General features: G+C 36.4%; 1 protein-coding gene and 1 long non-coding RNA gene across 2 annotated transcripts in view; one reads left to right on the top strand and one right to left on the bottom strand.

Annotated features, from left to right (window-relative positions):
• Positions 1–4,239: 4,239 nt before the first annotated feature.
• On the bottom strand, positions 4,240–7,767 carry LOC125281000 (uncharacterized). Its single transcript, XR_007187961.2, has 3 exons — positions 7,531–7,767; positions 7,042–7,150; positions 4,240–5,319 (listed from the first exon to the last, which is right to left on the bottom strand). It is a non-coding gene; the product is annotated as an uncharacterized LOC125281000 (long non-coding RNA).
• Positions 7,768–7,909: 142 nt separating this feature from the next.
• Positions 7,910–21,164, top strand: part of CFI (complement factor I) — a 54,519-nt gene continuing 41,264 nt past the window's right edge. The window contains exons 1-2 of the mRNA XM_026499181.4: positions 7,910–8,111; positions 20,870–20,911. Of these exons, the coding sequence (XP_026354966.1) occupies positions 7,974–8,111; positions 20,870–20,911 (180 nt within the window). The 5' untranslated portion in view covers positions 7,910–7,973. The remainder of the gene's footprint in view (positions 8,112–20,869; positions 20,912–21,164) is intronic.

The raw sequence follows: 21,164 nt of genomic DNA, 5'->3' as shown, positions 1-21,164 counted from the left end.
TAGTCATTACTGAAAGTACTGGCATTGCATGGAGAAGGAAATTCAAAAAAAATTTAAAAATTTCCCCTTTCTTTTCTGGAACTCCTAGTAACTTCTTACAGAGCCCCTAATGGCATCTGCAACACCCCAACTGAGAAATCTACACTAGACTCTAAGATCCTAAGGAGAGGACACTACATCTTATTTGTTTTGGTATCCTAAGCATTTAGCACAGTGCCTATTAAAAACAAACAGGGGCGCCTGGGTGGCTCAGTCTGCCTTTGGCTCAGGGCGTGATCCCGGCGTTCTGGGATCAAGCCCCACATCAGGCTCCTCCACTGGGAGCCTGCTTCTTCCTCTCCCACTCCCCCTGCTTGTGTTTCCTCTCTTGCTGGCTGTCTCTCTGTCAAATACATAAATAAAATCTTTAAAAAAACAAACAAAAAACTGATGCCCAGTATTTGTTGACTGAACTGAACTCTATAATTTGAATTTCTGCCCATCCATTAAGATTGTGCTTGTCAACAAATGACTACAGAATAATGGACAAAGAGATTATCAAAGAAATGGAGGGGAAAAAAGAGGATAGAAATACAGCATGATGATAAGATACAAGATCTAAGAAGGCATACATCCATTTGTGCTACTGAAAAGTTAGGAAATCTAATTAAAATACTTGGTAAGGAGATATTCTGAACAACAGAGAGGAGAAAGAGAGCTGAAAAACCTTATACTGGAACAAAATTTTAGAAGGACTAGGCCACAGTTGACTATAAATTGGAAACATTAATATGAATTCATGACTTTTTTTTTTTAAGATTTTACTTATTTGTTTGAGAGAGAGAGAGCAGGAGCAGGGGGAAGAGGCAGAGGGAGAGGGAAAGGGAGAAGCAGACTCCCCACTGAGCAGGGAGCCCAATACAGGGCTCGATCTCAGGACCCTGGGATCATGACCTGAGCCAAAGGTGGATGCTTAACCTGACTGAGCCACCCAGGTGCCGTGACTTTCTTTTGTAAAATTATTTTTATTAAAATTTCAAACATAAAAGTTCATAGTACAACGAACATCTATGTACCCATAATTCAGTTTCGACAATTACCAGCCTTTTGCAAATCTTATTTCATCTATCCCTTCATTACTACATATATAATATATATTATTATAAATTATACATATAAACTTATTTATAAAATATTTTATTTTTAAAATAAAAATTTATACTTCTAAAATACTTTATTATTTTATAATTATGAATTACTATAAATATATATATATATTTTTTTTTTTTTGCTGGAGTATTTTGTGGTAAGCCCCACATAACATTTCACCCATAAATCTCCAACAGAGGACTTTTTAAACGTGTGCAATACCATTATCACACCTAACTAAAGTAATAATTCCTTAGTATCAGCTAATAACAGTCCATGTAGGATTTTCCCTAATTATTTCAAACTGTCTATTAACAGTTGCTTTGAGCAAGTAAAGATCCAAGCTATGCCTATGCATTTCATTTGACTGATACATCTCTAGGTCTCTTATTCTTGATCAGTTTCCTCCCCTAATTTTTTTCATGGCATGTATTTGTTGAAGAAACTGAATCTTTTATCTCATAGTATTTTCTAAGCTCTTGGTGGTATAAACCATGTTTCTCTATCCTCTATTTCCTATAAACTGGTAGTTAACTGGTAGTGAGATCTGGAAAATTGATTACGTTCAAAGTTCAATTTTTTTTTTTTTTTTTGCAAGGGTATTTCATGTTTGCCACACGAGGAGGCACTTGGCATCCAGTTGTCTCTCTTGGCAATAGTAAGATTAATCAGTGGGATCAGTGTATCAGCCTAATTTGTCTACTAGAAAGTTCCCTCCCAGCTTTTCACCTAATGGTTTTAGCAACAACTGATGATGATCACCCAGATTTATTGGTTTATAAGTGGTTACAAAGTGGTGGTGATAGGCTGATTTTATCATTCCTTCTGCAGTTAGCTGAGATAAAGAACTTTCCCTCATTTTCGAATATTTATTTTTATTTCAATCCTTTGTTATCATTATTGTTTTTCAAGTGCTTAAATTGCTTCATCTTTGACTCGTGAGAGACCCTTCAAGTTGGGTCCTGTCTTTTATTACTACTCACTAGCCTCTAATAGCTTTCTTGCTTTCTGACACAAGATGTCTTTATCTGACTTATATGTTTCCTGCCTCAGCCCTTTCTCCAAGGAGCCCTTGCTTCTTTTAGTGAGAAATAGTATATAAAGAACATGATCTGGGTACAGTGGGGTGGTTTTTGCTTCTGGATTATCATAACTTCTAGGCATTATCGGTGAACACAGATAGGAGGTATATACTTTTAGAAAGAAAAAATCATGGTTCACACTGAAATTTTCAATTCAAAGACTGCAATGTTTTTGCTTCTTTGATTTCAAACTTTTGTCTCTTCTACCCTTTAATTATGACATTAACCTAATTACTTATTTACTTGAGCCTACAGACAATTGTTTGTGTGTGTGTGTGCATAAAATAGTTGTCAAGTGTTGATGTTATTATTTACAGACTGCTGAATCCTATTTAAGATTTTGTTTATATCAATTTGCTGATATTTTGTTTACAATTTTTGCACCCATAGTCATAGGCGAGGTTGATCTTTCTTTTTCTTGTGCCGTACATTCTGGTTGTGTAAATCCTTAACAGGATCTCTGTGGATGATGGTGCAGGAGAGGGGCAGGGTAGGATGTGAGGTCTCAGGAGCTTGCGCATGGCTTAGTTTTCAAATGCAGAGATTTCCTGAACCCCATGAAGTTGTATATACCTGGAATGTTTCTTTGTTTCTCCTGCCCCACTATCCATTCAGGAAGTGCTAAGTTAGAACATGATGGGCAGAGAGCCTTCTGCAGACTTTATCCTAGAGCAGATGCTGAAATAAGTTATCCCAAGAATGGGGTACTGGCTCAGGGCACCTGGCTGGCTCAGCTAGTAGAGCATGCAACTCTTGGTCTTGGGGTTTTGAGTTCAAGCCCCACATTGGGTGTAAAGATTACTTAAAAATAAAATTTTAAAAAAAGAATGTACTGGCTCAGCTGTTCTGACCTTTCTCTAATTGATCACCTCGTCCTTCACTTCTCTCAGATTTCCATTATCTCTGTTTCTTTTGTGGTCTCCCTTATTTTGGATACCTCATTGTCACCTGTGTAACTTTTCTTAAACTTTGTTAAGTTTTGCAGTTAATCTCGCCCTCTCTATTGTACATCTTCAGTAATTCTTCAGTGTTTATATCGTATTGATGGAATCCCTCTTCAGTTTTTGATGGTGCAATGGAATTATTTTTGTTTATTTTTTATTTTTAAAAAAGTTGAGACAGAGAGAGAGAGCACAAGTGAGGAGGGGGCTCAGAGGGCGAGGGAGAAGCAAATTCCCCACTGAGCAGAGAGCCCAACGCGGGGTTGGATCCCAGGACCCTGAGATCATGACCTGAGCAGAAGGCAGACACTTAATTGACTGAGCCACCCAGGTGCCCCGGAATTATTTTTATTTTTATATTTATTCTCCTTGACATGTTAGGAGGGAAGAGATACAAACTAACTATACAGAATGTCAGTCATTATGAACCATCCATTACATTTCCTTTTTAATTGCTGACAGATTAGGAAAGTCATTATCTTCTATTGATTTTGTATCCAGTCGTTTTAATAACTTTGACATTAGGTCCAATACTTTTTTAAGTACTTTTTTCTAAGTAGACAGTCATTTCATCTACAAATAATGGCAGTTTTGTCTCTTCCACTCCAATATTTATGATTTTTCATGTTGATTGCCTCCAGCAACAACAACAGTATTGAAATACAGCATCTTTGATTTTTCTGGGTTTGCCTCTAGTGTTTCACCACTGTATATGGTGTTAACTGTTGGTTTCTACCCTTTATCAGGTTAGTGATATTTGTTCTTTTTCTAGATTGCTCACTTTTTAAAAATCAAGAGTTTATGTTAAACTCATATCAGATATCTTTTCCATATCTTATGATATAATTATGCAGATTATCTTATTTAATCTATCATTTTAATTAATTAAAGATTTTAATATACTGAATTGCATTAATAGATATCCTAGTGCTGTATATCCCTGTATATTTTTTAAATGCTCCCCACTTGGTCATTATATTGTTTTTAATATACTGTGGTTTATAATGTATAATTTGCTAATATTTTATTTAGGATCATTGCATATATGGGAATAATTAATTATAATTATTAGCTTATATATTTCTTTCAGAGGCCTGTCTTACCAGTTTTGGGTAAGAGTATCAGAGTATTGCTAATAAATTGGAGGGCTTTCCATCTTTTCCTGTGTTCTGGAAAAGTTTAAATAACAGAAGAATGATCTTTCTTAAAAGAGTTAGTAAAATAAAATCTTTAAAAAAAAAAAAATAGGGGCACCTGGCTGGCTCAGTCAGTAGAGTGTGCAACTCTTGATCTCAGGGTTGTAAGTTCAAGCTCCCTGTTGTGTGTAGAGATTACTTAAAAATAAAATCTTAAAAAAAAAGAGTTAATAAAACTTAGTGTTTGGGGGGGTTAAAATCTTTAACTTTTCTATTTCTCCTTAGCTATTAATTTATTTGAATTTTCTACCTCTTCCTGAGTAAATTCTGATCATTTTATTTTCCTTGAAATTTTCATCTAGATCTTCAGATTATTTGATAAGTTGCACATGTTCTTATCACTCAAGGTTCTAAGTGACAAGCCACCAAACCAACTCTGGCTGACTTTAGTAGAAGAAAATTCATTTGGAAGATTATAGGATATTCACATAATGACAGGAGGCTAAGAAACTAGGCTTAAGAACTGAGGATAGTCACTCAGGAAGGTGAAAAGAATGACAAGAAACTTGTGTTACAACTAACAGCTAAACCATCTGACCTGTATGCTGCTTTTGCTGCTGCTGCTGCTTCAAACATTGCATGATGTTTGAAAAAGAACCACTGAGAGAATTACAATAGAAAACCCTGGGGTTCTGGAGCAAAGCCATGAATTATCTGCAGCAGATAAATATACTCTTTTTGAGAAACAACTGTGTACTAGTGGACCCTGGTAAACCTGGAATTACTGAATATTGAACACTATATCACCATGTGACCAGAAATGCCCATTGTGAGCCAGGTCTTAACAGACCCACAAAACCTAAGGTTGAGGGGTGCCTGGGTGGCTCAGTCGTTAAGCATCTGCCTTCGGCTCAGGGTGTGATCCTGGCATTCTGGGATCGAGCCCCGCATCAGGTTCCTCCGCTGGGAGCCTGCTTCTTCCTCTCCCACTCCCCCTGCTTGTGTTCCTTTTCTTGCTGGCTGTCTCTCTCCCTGTCAAATAAAAAAAAAACACAAAAAAACAAAACAAAAAAAACACCTAAGGTTGAGCAGGCCTAGCAAAAACGTATTATAAAATGGAAGTATTGCATCCAGAACCAAATACAACCCCGACCCCTCCCCACTTAATCCAAACTGTTGCACCCAAGTCCTTCCCTCAGCTCACACTTCTGGCTCTATAAGGAATGTGGTATGACCAGGAGGAGGGAAAAATGTGTTTGGTGTACAGGTGGGTTGGCTCAGTATGTAGGTACAAGCTGAAAGTAGACAGCAGCCGCAATACAGCCAAACTTAGGAGTGGTTTTAGAAGACAGTGCTAAGGGAAAGTCTTCACAATGGGCAGAGCTTCATATAATACACCTCCACTTTGTGTGGAAAAATCAGTGGCCCAAGACTAGACTGTATGTGGAATCATGGGCGATAGTGATTGCCTGACTATCTTTTTTCTTAGAATATAAAGTATTCAAGGATTAAGAACAAGAAGATCTGGGGTAGAAACATGTGGATGTACATAGAGGAGTGGGAATGAAGTATAGAAATATTTGTATCACTAGCAAACATCCGCCCAGAGAAAAGATACTAAATAACCAACAAAATGACTCAGCCAATTGATGGGCCCCTGAAGATTTATTTATCTGATGCCATCAACAAATGTCCAATCTGAAAGCAACAGAGACTAATGCGGTGTCCACATGAAGGCACAATTCATCAAGGATACCAACTAGCTACTTGTTGGTAAGTTGACACAGTTGGTCCTTTCAATCTTAAAAGGGCCAGTGGTACATTCTCACAGAAATAGATACACATCCCAGGTTAAGGTGTGCCTCTCTTGCCTGCAGTGCCTTAGCTGGGATCATACTCCAAAGGATTTCAGTGTATTTAATCTTTCAACATCCTGTCGGACAAGGGGACCCACCTGACAGCAAAGGAGATGTGAGAGTGGGTCAGTGACTATGGTCATATCACGTACTGCACCACCTGAAAGCTGGCAGCCCTACGGAGCATTGGAACAGCCTGCTGAATACAGAAGTGAGGTGCCATTTAAAGGCAATACTCCGGGGACTGGGTGCTGTCCTCCAGGAAGCAATCTATGCATTGAATCAAAGACTTTCATTTAACGTTGTATCCCCAATACAGAGAAGATGGAGGTCTGGGAGCCAAGGAATAGAAGCAGAATGACCACACATACTGTCACTCCCAGTGATTAGCTGGGAGCTTTGTGCTTCCTGTCTCCACAACTGGAGACTTTGCAGACTTAGGGATCTTGTTCCCCAAAGGAAGCATACTTTTGTCAGGAGGCACAGCAAGAATCCCAATGAATGAAGCTAAGCCTTCTGCCTTATGTACATCGATTGGGCTTCTTGTGTCTAGGGACCATCAAGAAAGAAGAGGAGTCACCATGTGCACAGGGATAACTGACCCTGCTCACTTAGAGGAAGTGGGGCTGCTGTTATATAATGAGGGAAAGGAGGAGTATGTATGGAACCATATGAGCTCCTTGGGTGCCTCTTGTGACAGTAAAAGGCTAAGAACAGCAACTATGGTCTGAGAAGGATATGTAACCAGGGGCTCCAGGAAGTTTGTGAGTCATGACATTAGGGGAACAACTGAGGCTGGCCGAGGTGAAAGGAATCTATAATGGACAGGAAAGAGAGAATGAGTATCAACTGCAGCCTCAAGATCCACTACAAGGGCCAGGGCTATAGTTTTTCTTACCACTTCCATCTTCTAAATTTTCCCTCGGGAAGAAAGGCCTCCTGCGATTTTGAAAGCCACTCTCAGAGCATATATGGAAAGTAGATCTCAGAGGTGCAAATGGTGGACTCTGAAAGACAAGGAGATGAGTTTCCCAGATCCCACTTCATGGAAGGTTTTGCTGCCCTAGCTGTGAAAAGTATGAGCAGCAGACACTTCTGATGGCAACTAAATGTCAGATCCTTCAGGGTCGGCCTCAGCTATGGAGAATGGCCTCACCTAAGGGGATGCCTTTCCTGGGCAACCCACACCAGGTGACTGAGCAAGGCAGGATGTCACGGTCTAGCCATTTCTGCCTGACTCAGAGACATTTGACAGTCCACACTCACTCCAGAGCTCCCCGTGAGTTGACCGGGGCTTTGTTAAACCTGCATTGCAGTCTCACTTTTCTCCCTGCTCACTCCTGCTTCTCCTCCCTTCTTTTCACAGGCGTTAATTTCTAATAAGTACCTTGTACCGCCAACTCTGTCTCACGTCTGCTTCAGGAGAACCCCACAAAGTTGATCACAGCATAAACGAAGCACAGTAAAGGTACTGTTTTGTTGAGGATTTCTAATGTATTCATCACAGCCTTCAATATCATATACTTTGACTTCTTAGCTCCTCATCTCCAAACTTAATGGAAAAACCATAATTTTATTTTACCAAAAACATAAGAAATTTTCTTCCAGTGTGGTTTCTGTCTTCCCTAGAAAACAGAATTGAGGCATTGTCTAGTAACAAAGTGGGGAAAATCGGTTTCCTCTGGAGGAAACATACTCCCTATTGGTCACCTCCCTCAGCTATTTACTGGGAAGGCCTTTTTTGGTTTCAGTTACGGTAAAGCTCTGGATTTTAGCCAAATTCTCTGAGTTCAAAAGTACAAAGCTCTTTAGGAGACTTGCTCTTTCTAAATGTTTTTTCAAAGGTTAAAAATTAAATTTCAAAAGAATACCCAGGCTGGGGAAGAGAGACAGACCCTGAGAGTGTCCAACATGAAGCTTGCTCATGTTATTTTGTTATATTTGTGCTTCTGCATAAGTTTTTGCAAGGTAAGTAACTCAATATTTATGTAGTCTATTTTAAGTAGATTTTTAAATATGATAAAAATGTAAGCAAAATCTTAAAGACATGGGGAAGGGAGGAAAAAATAAAATAAGATGAAATCAGAGAGAGAGAGACAAACCTTTAGAGACTCTTAACTACAGGAAACAAACTAAGGGTTGATGGAGGGTAGGTGGGTAGAGGGATGGGGTAACTGGGTGATGGGTATTAAGGAGGGCACTTGATATAATGAGCACTGGGGGTTATATGTAACTGATGAATCACTGAACTCCACCTCTGAAACAATACACTATATTGAATTTAAATAAAATTTAAAAGAATTAATAAATAAATTAAAAGTAAAAAAAGAAATCTTAAAGATATTATTTTGGGGGCGCCTGGGTGGCACAGCAGTTAAGCGTCTGCCTTCGGCTCAGGGCGTGATCCCGGCGTTATGGGATCGAGCCCCACATCAGGCTTCTCTGCTAGGAGACTGCTTCTTCCTCTCCCCCTGCTTGTGTTCCCTCTCTCGCTGGCTGTCTCTCTCTCTGTCAAATAAATAAATAAAATCTTAAAAAAAAAAAAAAAGATATTATTTTGACTCAGAGGTTACATAGTTCAGATACTAACAGTGGCAGTATATAGTCAGTAACAAAGATTTTATGTTAATATCTTGATGAAAGAGTTTTAAGAAATTGCTTTTTTCATGTGCTCTTATCTGTGCATAGAAATTGAACTGAATGAGAATTTTACTAATATAGATCTGTAATTTATAGTAACCATATTAAATAAAAAAATATTTACCAAACTCCTTCTACATGCAAGGTATAATTCTGGGCAAAAAGCATGTCTGATCTCTTCCTCCAATACCCTTTGGTACAGTTGTAGAAAGATGACATAAACATGACAAGGAGGAAACAATAAGCGAGATTTAAATAACTTTTGAGAAGGAGCTGTTGCAAGACATTTAATTCCCAAAAATATTACAAATATCATGTGCCAAGGGACTTTAATGAGAGGGAAAATCCCTTTCTGCTAAGAGGTCAGGAAGAGTTTATGGACCAAGTGGGATTTGAGCTGGATTCATAATTCTGGATTAGTGTAAAGTAACAGAGTGATTGCCACCCTTTTCAGCCTGGAAAAGTAGCAAGTGCCATGGTAGAAGGATAATAAAGCACTAGTCTTCTCCAGGTGAATAAATCCATTTGATTAGAATGGAAACTTTGTGGGGAACTTGGGCAGTCAAAATTGATATGACAGATTACAGCCAGGTTGGAAGGTCATCTATTAAGGTTAGATAGGCTTAAGATATTTTAGATAATTATTGATGATTGCCTACTTTTGTGATCAAAGCATTTTGAAACAGGATTACAAAAACTGTTTCTCTGAATGCCAGCTTAGAGAAGCAAATATTTAAAGAAAACTGCCTTAGTAATGAGAATTACTTACTTTAAGTTTCCTGTAACTTCTAAAATACATGTGCAATGCTTGTAACAGAGAACAAATGGAAATAAACTAAGTGCTCATTGATAAGAAATTTATTAAATTATTGTACATCTATAAATGAACTGTCATGCAGCTATTAAAATGACGCATTTTATATTTATTGAGAAAAAAACCCTTACTAAAATCTTATTTTTGTTAAAGAAGAAAATATACACACATTTATTTGTGTACACATACACACATACACAAATTCGCACATATAGCTTCTCATATAAACAGCAATTTAAAAGTTCCTGGAGGGTATATATCAAATAGGTACCAGATGGCATCTCAGGTAGTGAGATTACTGGTGATTTTTATATTATGTTTTATACATTTATGAATTTTCAGAATTCAGAAATTCTGTTTTATTCATTCATTTTTTTAAATATGAAATAAATGTGTGTTACTTTAGAATAAGAAAAAATTTGTTTTTGAGGAAAAGCCATTTCAGCCACATTTTTGATTCCCAGACCAAAAACAATCAAAAACAAAACAAAATAGTATTTTTCACTTACAGAAAGAGCCTCTTTTACTGAATAATCATCCAATAATAAAGTTGTCTTCTTTCCTTTAAAAAACAGCATTTTGTAGGAATTGTCATATTTGTGAAAATTTCAGAACTTCTTAAAATATTAGTTTATAAAAGAAAATGGAATGCTGAGAGATAACCATTTTTAAATGGAAGTTACCACAGACACAACGTAAATGTGTTCAAAGAAGTTTTAAAATGTCTCTACATTTTCTAAATGAAATAAAATATGTACATCTGGGAGAAATTTTTGTTATTTTGAAAGCTGGGACCACATTTCCCTCTAAGGAATAAAAGTCCTATGCCCTTTTTATATCAAAACTTTTTGATGGACTTATTTGAAGATGGATTATGTCAATGGCAGGAGTGAACTGGCAGTGAGATAGACTTAGGTTGTTCTGAATAGTGAAATAAGAATTCTGGTTTTGCTGCCCAGACATAGAGATAAGGGGACTCAGGTTTCTCTGGGAGATGAAACCAGAACACAGAGGGATTGGCTGCTGTATTAACAACCAAGGTCTATTAAAGGTAGGGAAGCCAAATGTTGCATTCAATATGGTTATTTACTACTGTGAGAGTGTTGTGCTGTAACATAAACCCTGACTAAACCCTTAAATTTTTATTTACCCTAAAAGTTTATTACAAACTTGGTTATATCAGTAATATTTTGGAAAGAAAGAACTAGGGTGATGTTCAGCAGAGTGATGAGATGATGTAAAGACAATATGCACAGGAAGCAAAATGCAATGCAGAGTGAGGTCAGCAAAAATGGCAGAGTAGGCAAATCCAAACACTGGTCTTTACAGACACACACACACACACACACACACACACACACAAATCATGCAGACTGTCAGAACCAGCTTTGTCAGGGCGCAGTTATTAATCAAAGGCCTACAGCATCCAAATGAACACTGAATGAAGGAAGGGAAACTTAAAATGGTAGGAAAGCTTTGTGGGATTTCTACTTTCCCTTGCCCTACCCTGTCCCCAGTTCAGTGACAGTCTTGAAGATGGCAATCCACATGTGGACCTCTTGTTCCTAGCTCTAGAAGGAGCAGAGCAGACTTTATTTAAAAAGAATGGTGTTTGTCTGTTCTAACCTGCCTGGGGGATACTGGAAAGACTGATCAAACATATTTGTCTTTGTTTTGCCTAACTCAGAACTCACTCAGAGTGCAAAGACTGGGCATTCCTCAAAAACATTGTGAGGCAGGGATGCCTGGGTGGCTCAGTTGGTTAAGTATCTGCCTTTGGCTTGGGTCTTGATCCCAGGGTCCCAGCATCAAGTCCCACACTGGCTTCCTTGCTCAGTGGGGAGCCTGCTTCTCCCTCTGCCCGCTGCTTCCCCAGCTTGCGCTCTCTCCCTCTCTCTGACAAATAAATAAATAAAATCTTAAATAACAAAACAAAACAAAAAACCATCGTGAGGCACCAAACAACCTACAGCTACCTGGGACAAAAGATTACACTGAGACAAAGAGTAGAGTGCCAAAGCTTGGGAGGAAAATTTAGGGAGAGAGTTTCCATGGAAAATTAGACCATTCAAAAGTCCCTGTGAATACTTGGGAATTTAAAAAGCAACACACATGCCCAGGGCAGGATGCATGCTCAGAAAAGTTCTAAGACCCTAAGGCTACACGTCTAGATGATCTCTAGGCTCAGTGCAAGCATGAAGTGAAGGCTAAGAGAGAATTGAAAATGGCCTGGCCAAGTGTTGAAGGGGTACTCAAGCACAGAGCCGATTTGCAAAGTCTAGAAGAGGTTTTTTGTTGTTGATTTGAGGAGTTTCTTATTCTTTTTATTTTATTTCTTTCTCCTCTCTTCCTTTCCCTTTCCCCTTCCCTTTTCCTTTCCCTTTCCCTTCAGCTTTCTCTCTCTCTCTCATTCAAAGAAATATTTGTCTAAACACTAGCTGAGCGCAAGGTAAAGGAACAGAAACTTCAGAAACCACACATGACAAAAAACAAACTTTACAAAAATAGTTTAGATAACTCACTAAACAAACAAACAGCTACAGTCTACGGCAAGGAAGAAAAGCCAACCTTGAGGGGATGGAAAAATCTTATTTCAAGAGTTACTACATTGTAATATTCAAAATGTCTAGTTTTAACAAAAAATTATGAAGCATGCAAGGAAACAAGAAAATATGGTCCATTCACAGGAGAAATTAACAGAAATGAGGAAGAACAGACTTTGGGCTTTCTAGACAAAGACTTTAAATAAACTATCTTAACTGCATTCAAAGAGCTAAAGGAAACCAGGAGAATGATGTATGACCAAATACAATATCAATGAAGAGACAGAAATCATTAAAATAATCAGAAATTCTGGAGCTGAGAAGTATGACAGAAATGAAAAACTCACTAGAGTTTTAATAACAGATTTGGGCAGGCAGAAGAGTAAGTGAACTTGACGATTAGTCAATTAAATTATCCAGTTTGAAGAGCAGAAAGAAAAAAATTAATGAGAAACTAACAGAGGTTAAGACTTGTGAGACACCATTAAGAACACCAAAATATACATAATAGAAACCTCAGAAGAGGAGAGAACAGGTTAGAGAGAATATTTGAAGAAATAATAGCCAAAAACTTCCCAAATTTGAAAAAATATATGAATCTACAGATTTAGGAAGCTTACCATCCCCCAAGAAGATAATGCAAAGAAATCCACACCAAGACACATCATAATGAAATTCTTAAAAGCCAAGGAACAAGACAGAATATCTTGAAAGCAGCAAGAGAAAAGCAACTCGTCATGGACAAGAAATTTTCAATAAGATTAGAAGGGTATTTCTCATTAGAAACCATGGAGGCATGAAGAAGAGAGTGCGATGATATTTTTAAAGTGCTGAAAGAAAAGACTGTCAATTAGGAATTCTATATTGAACAAAACTATCCTTTAAAAATGAAAAAGAAATTAATACATTTTCAGATAAACAAAAGCTGACAGAGTTAGTTACTTGTAGATAGGAAATTCACTCTCAGATAGTCCTGCAGCCTGAACAAAAATATGCTAGACAGTAACTGGAAGCCATAAGAAGAAATAAAGAAATTCAATAATGATAACTATGTAGGTAAATACAAAAGTCAGTGTGATTTTATTTTTTTATTTTTGGTTTGTAACTCCTCTTTTTATTTCACATGATTTAGAAGAAGAGTGTATAAAAATAATTATAAATCTATGTTAACATGCATACAATGCATAAAGATGTAATGTGTGACCATAACAACATAAAAAGGGGGATGGACCTATATAAGAGCAGGGTTAAAAACTGCTCTTGAAGTTAGGTTGGTATCAATCCAAACTAGATAGCCATACATTTAAGATGTTAAGTATAATCCCCATGTCAACCACAAAAAAAAAAAAAAAAAAAAAAAAAAAAAATCTTAAAAATATACAGAAAAAACATGAGAAGAAAATCAAAACAGTTCACTACAAACAAATCAACTAAACACAAAAGAAATCAGTAATGGAAGACATAAAGAACAATAAAGTTATAATACATACAGAGAACAAATTGCAAAATGGCAAAAGTAAGGCCTTCCTTATAAACAACTTAAATGTAAGTGGGTTAAATTAATGAAAGGCAAAATTGGCAGAATTTATTTTTTGAAAAACTAACCATGGTCCAACTATATGCTGTCTATAAGAGATTCACTTTAGATCCAAAGACAAAAATAGATTGAAGGTGAAAGGATGGAAAACAATATTCCATGAAATAGTAACCAAAAGGGAACTGGAAGTGACAACACCAATATCAGATAAAATTAACCTTAATTTTGTCTTGCTATGAGAGACAAAGAAGAACATTAGATATTGACCAAAGTGTTCATTTAAAATATATATTTATAAACATATACACCCCAAACAGTAGAGCCCAAAATATATGAGGTAATGACATAATTGAAGGGAAGAAGAGAATTCTATAATAATAATTGGAGACTTCTATATCCCAATATCCATAATGGATAGAAAATCTAGACAGAAGATTACTAAGAAAATAGAGGATTTTAATAGCACTATAAAACCTAACAACTAGACATATAGGGCACTACACCCAACAGAAGCAGAATACAGATTTTTTTTTCAAGTGCACATAGAACATTCTTCAGCATAGGCCATATGTTAGGCACAGAACATGTCTCAATAAATTTTAAAATATTGAAATCATAAATAGCTCCTCTAAAGATAATGGAATAAAGCTAGAAATAAGTAACAGAAGGGAAACTGGAAAATTCATAAATACGTGGAAATTAAACAACATACTCTTAAACAACCAGTGGTCAAAGAAATCACAGAGTATATTAGAAAATATTTAGAAATGAATGAAAGCAATAATACAACATATCAAAACATAAGAGATGTGGCAAAAGCAGTTCTCACAGGAAATTTATAGCAGTAGATGCCTACATTAAAAAAGAACAAAGATCCTTAATAAAAAAAACCTAACCTTATACCTTAAAAGAACCAGAAAAAGAAGAGCAAGCTAAATCCAAAGCTAGGAATAGCACGGAAATAAAGATAAATGGGGAGTTTTTATCATGAACAGATACTGAATTTCGCCAAATGCTTTGTATTTCTGTGATGTTGGTAATTATTTCTGTTTCATTTCTGATTTTATTTATTTGGTCCTCCATTTTTCTTGTGAGTCTGGCTGAAGGTTTATCAATTTTGTTTATCTTTTCAAAGAGCCAACTCTTGGTTTTATTGAACTTTTCTATTTTTTAGTCTCTATTTCATTTATTTCTGCTTTGATCTTTATTATTTCCTTCCACCAACTTTGGGCTTTGTTTGTTCTTTTTCTAGTTCCTTCAGGTGTAAGATTAGATTGTTTATTTGAAATTTTTCTTGTTTCTTGAGGTAGGTTGGCATTGCTATAAATTTCCCTCTTAAAGCTGCCTTTGCTGTATCCCAAAGATTCTGGACCATTATGTCTTCATTTTCATTTGTCTCCATGTATTTTTTTTATTTCCTCTTTGATTTCTTCACTGATTCATTGGTTGTTTAGTAGCATGTGGTTTAGCCTTTAAAAAAAAGAAGAGGAAGATGGTGAAGAAGAAGAGAAAGAAGAAGAAGGAGGAGGAGGAGGAGAAGGGGGAGGGGGAGGAGGAGGAAAGAATGTAGATGGAAAAAATAAATAGTAAGATAATAAAATCAATTAAACTAAAAGTTGGTTCTTTGAAAAGATCAACTAAATTGACAAACCGTAGCTAGACTGACAAAAAAAGAGATGCAAATAAAATCAGAAAGTGAAGACATCACAGAAATCAAAAGAATGAGAGTTCTACGAACAATTATATGCCAACAAATTAGATAACCTAAACGAGTGGACAGATTCCTACAAACACACACATTACCAAAATTGAATCAAGAAGAAATAGTAAATCTGAACAGACATATAACAAGAGTTGACTCAGTAATTTAAAAAAATTTTCATCAAAGAAATGTTCAGTATCAGATGGCTTCATTGGTAAATTCTACTAAACATTGAAAGAAGAATTAACACTAATTCTTCTCTAACTCTTCCTTCAAAAAAGAAAAGGAGTGAATACTTCATAATTCATTTTATGAGTCCAAACTACTCTGACAACAAAGTCAAAGATACCACAAGAAAAGGTACAAAGCAGAGGTAAAAGCTACTGTCTTCACTGATCTCCCCCTCATATCAAATATTCCCAGAGATCTCCAGTATTCATCATTCCTTTCTGTAGGTCCAAATTTCCATCCAGCATAATTCTCCTTCTGCCTGAAGGACTTTTTTTTTTTGTAACTTTTCTTGTAAGGCAGATATACTGGTGATTAATTTTTCAGCTTTTGTGTCTAAAGAGGTTGTTATTTGCCTTGAACTTTTAATGATATTTTTGTTAGGTATAGAAGTATAAATCGACAGATCCTCCACCCCACCCCCCGGCCAGTAATTTTTAACCGTTGTCCACTATCTTCTGACTTGCATTAGTGATGAGACCTCTACTATCACACTTACCTTTGTTCCTTTGCTAATGTGTTTCTTCTCTCTGGCTCTTTTGAAGATTTTCCTTTTATCACTGGTATTTGAACAATTTGAATATGATATGCCTTAATGGAGTTTCCTTCATGGTTCTTTTGCTTGGGGTTCATTCAGCTTGTTGGAACTGCGGATTTATATTTTTCATCAAATTTAGAAAAATTGTTAGCCGTTATTACTTCAAATACATTTTTTGTTCCTGTCTCACTCACTTCCTTTGGAACTCCAATTACACGTATACCATGCCACTTGAATTTGTTCCACAGCTTGCTCATACTCTGTTTGATAAATCTTTAGGTTTTCTATTCTTTTCTTCTGCCAAGTCTTACCTGTCGTTAGTTCCATCCAGTATATGTTTTTATCTCAAATATTGTAGTTTTCAACTCTAGAAGTTCAATTTGGATCTCATATATTTTTCATGTTTCTGCTTAACCCTCTAAGCATATGGATGCAGTTATAATAAATATTTGAATATCCTTACCTGCTAATTCTAAAATCTATGCTAGCGTTCTGGGTGAATTTCAATTGATTTTTCTCATTATGAGTCATATTTTGCTGCATCTTTGCATGCCTAGTATTCTTTATTGGATGTCAGATGTTATGAATTTTACTCTGCTGGATGCTGAGTATTTTTGTATCCTTATAAATATTCTTGAACTTTGTTCTGAGATGTAATTAAGTTACTGAAAACAGTTTGATCCTTTCAGGTCTTGGCTTTAAGCATTTTTACATAGGACCAGAGTAGTACTCAGTCCAGGACTAATTATTCCACCCTACTGAGGCAAGATCCTTCCATGTACACTTCCAAAAGCCCCACGAATCACAAGTGATGTGAACAAGCACTATTCATGGCCTTGTTTGAATGTGGGCCCTGTCACCTAGAATTCTTTTCGGGTGGTTCTTTTCCCAGTCTGCAGTAGTTTCTTCACAGCCACGTGCTGATGAATACTCACGAACACTCAGAGGGCATCTGCTAAGGAGCTCCAACGTTCCCCTTCTATTCCACTCACTTCTTTCCAATACTCGATTCTGAGAGCTATAGCTGCTTTGGTCTCCTCAGACTCTCAGATCTGTCTCCTCAGCTCAGGTAGTCCCTTGGGCTCAGCGCAAGTTCCCTCTCTCTGCACCACAGTCTTGGCACTCTCAAGGCAATCAAATGGAACAATTATATAGCTTCTTCATTTACTTCTCAACTCTTAGGAATCACTACCCTTCTTCGCCTGATGTCCAGTATCTTGAAAATCATTGCTTTCTATATTTTGTGCATTTCATGGTTGTTTTAGGCTGAAAGGTAAATCTGGTGCCTATTATTCAATCTTGACTGGAAGCAGAAGAATTCCTATTTAATTTACTTTTAATTAGTTTTAATTTAGATAGCCACATTTGGCTAGTGGCTCTTGTATTAGTACAGTTAACAATTGCTGGGGTGACTGAGATTGAGTTTTTAAAGTACAAATGTAAACTTCAAATGGGCATTTTTTAAAAATGTATCCTTTAGTAGATGTATTATAAGTTTAAGCTAATTCAGTCAACTCTCAGATCAGCCCTGATAAAGGCAGTCTCATATACTTTATGCATTGGAATTGTTCAAGCTCATTTAGGTACAGCTCCTGTCTCCAAACTCTCTGTTATCACATTTTTCTGAATGTAAATAGATTCAAAATAAACAGTGTTGTCACAGTGAATTATAAGGATGAAGGGATGAAGAAACAAGTTGAGTTTTCAGTTTTTTCACTCTAATGGCCATTTGGAATTTTTATTTTTAAAATATAAAATAGTAAATCAGTGCAGACCCGAAGGTGTGCCAAGTGCAAACAATAGTACATACGGGACATATTTGACCAAATTTGAATACTGTCTTTAAAATGAAACGTATTCTTTGTTATCCTTGTATTTAATTGTTCTTAAGCTGCAATATTATTGGGACGCCTGGATGGCTCAGTCAGTGAAGCATCTGCCTTCCGCTCAGGTCATGATCTCAGGGTCCTGGGATTGAACCCCATGTCCTGTTCCCTGCTCAGTGGGGAGCCTGCTTCTCCCTCTCCCTCTGCTGCTCCCCCCTCCCTTCCACTTGTGTGCTCTCATTCTCACTGTCTCTTAAATAAATAAATAAATAAATAAATAAATAAATAAATAAAATCTTTTTAAAAACCTGCAAAATTATTATTCATTAGTGTAACAGACCTATATATAGGTATAATTTTTTCCTTTTTCCTTAAATACATTTATGTAGTTAAAAATATCTGTTTTTCCTTATTTGTACTGTATTGTATTTTTTACCTTTATATTTTATAAGCATGGTTTTATATATATGTGAATTTCAATGAAAGAAAATGTTTGCTGTGTACATTTTTCTATATAATTTATTGTTCATTTCTCTCATGGTTTTTATTGAAAATAATTTTGTTGTGTGGGGTAATGTTTTAAAAGTATCTGTTCTGGGGCTGCCTGGGTGGCTCAGTTGAGCATTAAGACTCTTGGTTTCCACTCATGTCATGATCTCAGGGTAGTGAGACTGAGCCTGGCTTTGGGCTCCACGCTGGTGCTCACGCAGAGTCAGTTTGAGATTCTCTCTCTCTCGCCCTCCCCTCCGCTTGCACTCTCGCTCTCTCAAAGATAAAATCTTTTTTTTAAAAAAAAGTATCTGTTCTGTGTGTCAAATACACTAGACTGCACATTGATAAATAGATGAACAATTTTTTGCAACTCATATTCCAAAGTGCTGGTTTCTTTAACATATAGAGTTCCTACAAAAAACAAAACAAAACAAAAAAGCCAAACAAACAAAAAAACGAGACAACAATCCAGTATACATCAGCAAAAGATATGGTCAGTGCAAGGAGAAAGAAAGAAAGATCTCTCTTCATGTTTGAGCATATCGAAAGATGTTCAACCTCACTCATTGGGGAAAACTGCAAATAAAACTATACTCTGATAACATTTTTATATACCAAATTGGCAAAGATAAAAATGTTTAGTGAGGTATATGTTCTATGGTCAAGATTATGGGAAATGGGCACTGTCATATATTGATGATGAGCATACAAAGGAAAACCACCTCTATAGAGAGAAACTCTAGGCAATACCTTTCAAAGTTAAAACTGCTAATTTTTTTATTCAGCAATTACACAATTTCAGGTAAGTACTGACATATATGTGGAAAATGATGTGTATCATATAAAAAGATTTGCTATAACATTGGTTATAATAACAAAACATTAGAAAGGACCACTGGTTACATATTGTACTGGTGTTGGGGGGCAGAGTTAGAAAATAAAACATGGGCTCACATACAATGATAATGTCCAGAAAGATTCACAAAGAACTATTAAATGGTTGACTCTGAAGTTGGCCTGGGTAGGTTAAGGGAAAAAAGGCAATATGCTTTTTACAAGTACCCTTTTGAACCTGTTTGTAATATTCCTTTGAGTTTCCTATTTTTTAAAACTTAATTAAAAATGAAAACAACAACAAAATTTCAGCGACCTTACCTTCATAATAAAAAACAAGACCAATAAACAAGGCCAATGATTTTTTTTTAATCTCTGAGGCAAAAGTAATGGATTTGACCCCAAAGCAGTATTCCCAATTTTTTAAGAACAGGGTATAAGTGCCCACCCTACCTGCGCACACCATACAGCCATTTTCCTACCATTTCCAGCAACAACATACTGGTCCTGGGACAAATGGGATAGTTATTTAAAAAAAATAAAACAAAAAACAACAATAACAAAATTCTTTACATTAATTAAAGCAATTCATCATTTTGTATTAGTAAAGAAACATTACTTTTTTATCTGAATAGAATGGCTGCTGGTTAAGTATCTGGTTGTTGGGGTATCAGAGCATGACTTTATATCAGAAACAGGTATAACACAAGATGGACAGATCCAAGAAGAGGAAAAAATTATAGACGAAAGTTGCTAGCAAAGACCAGGATGAGAAGAAACTGAGGCCACAGGGGTCCTAAAACTCTTCCAATGGAAAGACTTCCCATTTGGTTGTTAACTTTCAGGATATGAGCTGTTTATTCACTTCTGGAAGACAGACAAAATTCTATATTGTTTACTCTTTTTGAATCTTTCCCATTTTTTTCCCTCAGTGTTTTCCAGGGAAATGATGATTATACCAGTTAATGGTATAATAATAAAATCACCATAAAATCTCAGTGGCATAAAACTTTATTTAGTATACTAGTCTGCAGGTTGGCTGGTGATCAGCTGACCTAAGCTGGGCTCAGCTAGAGTGGTTCTTCTTTGCTAGCCTGGCCATGTTCTTCTCATAGCCATGGCAGAGAAGCAAAAGGACAAACCCAATTGGACAAATACTTTCCAATCTCTTGTGTCACATCTGCTGACTTCCTATTAATGAAAGCAAGTCACATGGCCAGACCCAGGATCTAGAGTTAAGAAAATACACCCTGCCCCCAGTGAGAAGCACAGCAAAGGACTGGAATGCAGGGAGGGTGGAACTGGGGCCACTTGCAATCCACCACAGTTACCATCATACTTGCATTTCTATAGGGTCTTAAATGTTTATTTGTGTTTTCCCATGTATTTTTCATTTGATCCTTAGAACAGCTCTGTGAGAATATTATTTTTATTTTCCACATATAGAAGAACAGAATCAGAAAGTAAAGTCATTTACCCAAGATCACATGGCTACTTAGCCGTAGAATGGGGCAGTGGAGGCCTTTTCTGTGCTTTGGTCATAGTTGATCATTCTTTTTTCTTTGTTTATAGGACACAGATGAAAAACAAAAACGACGGACAAAGACAACACAGGTAAAGCTATACAGCTGTATACTGGGGCGAATAGGAGATTGTTCCTTGTTTTCTAATTACCAACCATCTATCTAAAATTGTGTCATTGTAGTGGTGCCTAGAACAAAAAGACAAAATTCACATCAAAATAATCACTACATCATTGCAGATACCAAGGAAAGGGCCAAAACAAACAAAACAAACCCATATACACAAAAAAGCAACAGTAACTAAAGGACTTGAGTCATGTTTTGTAGATGAGTAGACTATAGTC

The sequence above is a fragment of the Ursus arctos genome, unplaced genomic scaffold, assembly GCF_023065955.2.
Source record: "Ursus arctos isolate Adak ecotype North America unplaced genomic scaffold, UrsArc2.0 scaffold_11, whole genome shotgun sequence".
In the NCBI taxonomy this organism is placed as follows: domain Eukaryota; kingdom Metazoa; phylum Chordata; class Mammalia; order Carnivora; family Ursidae; genus Ursus; species Ursus arctos.
The sequence above is the reverse complement of the archived record's forward strand: the minus strand, read 5'-3'. Positions and strand labels throughout refer to the sequence as shown.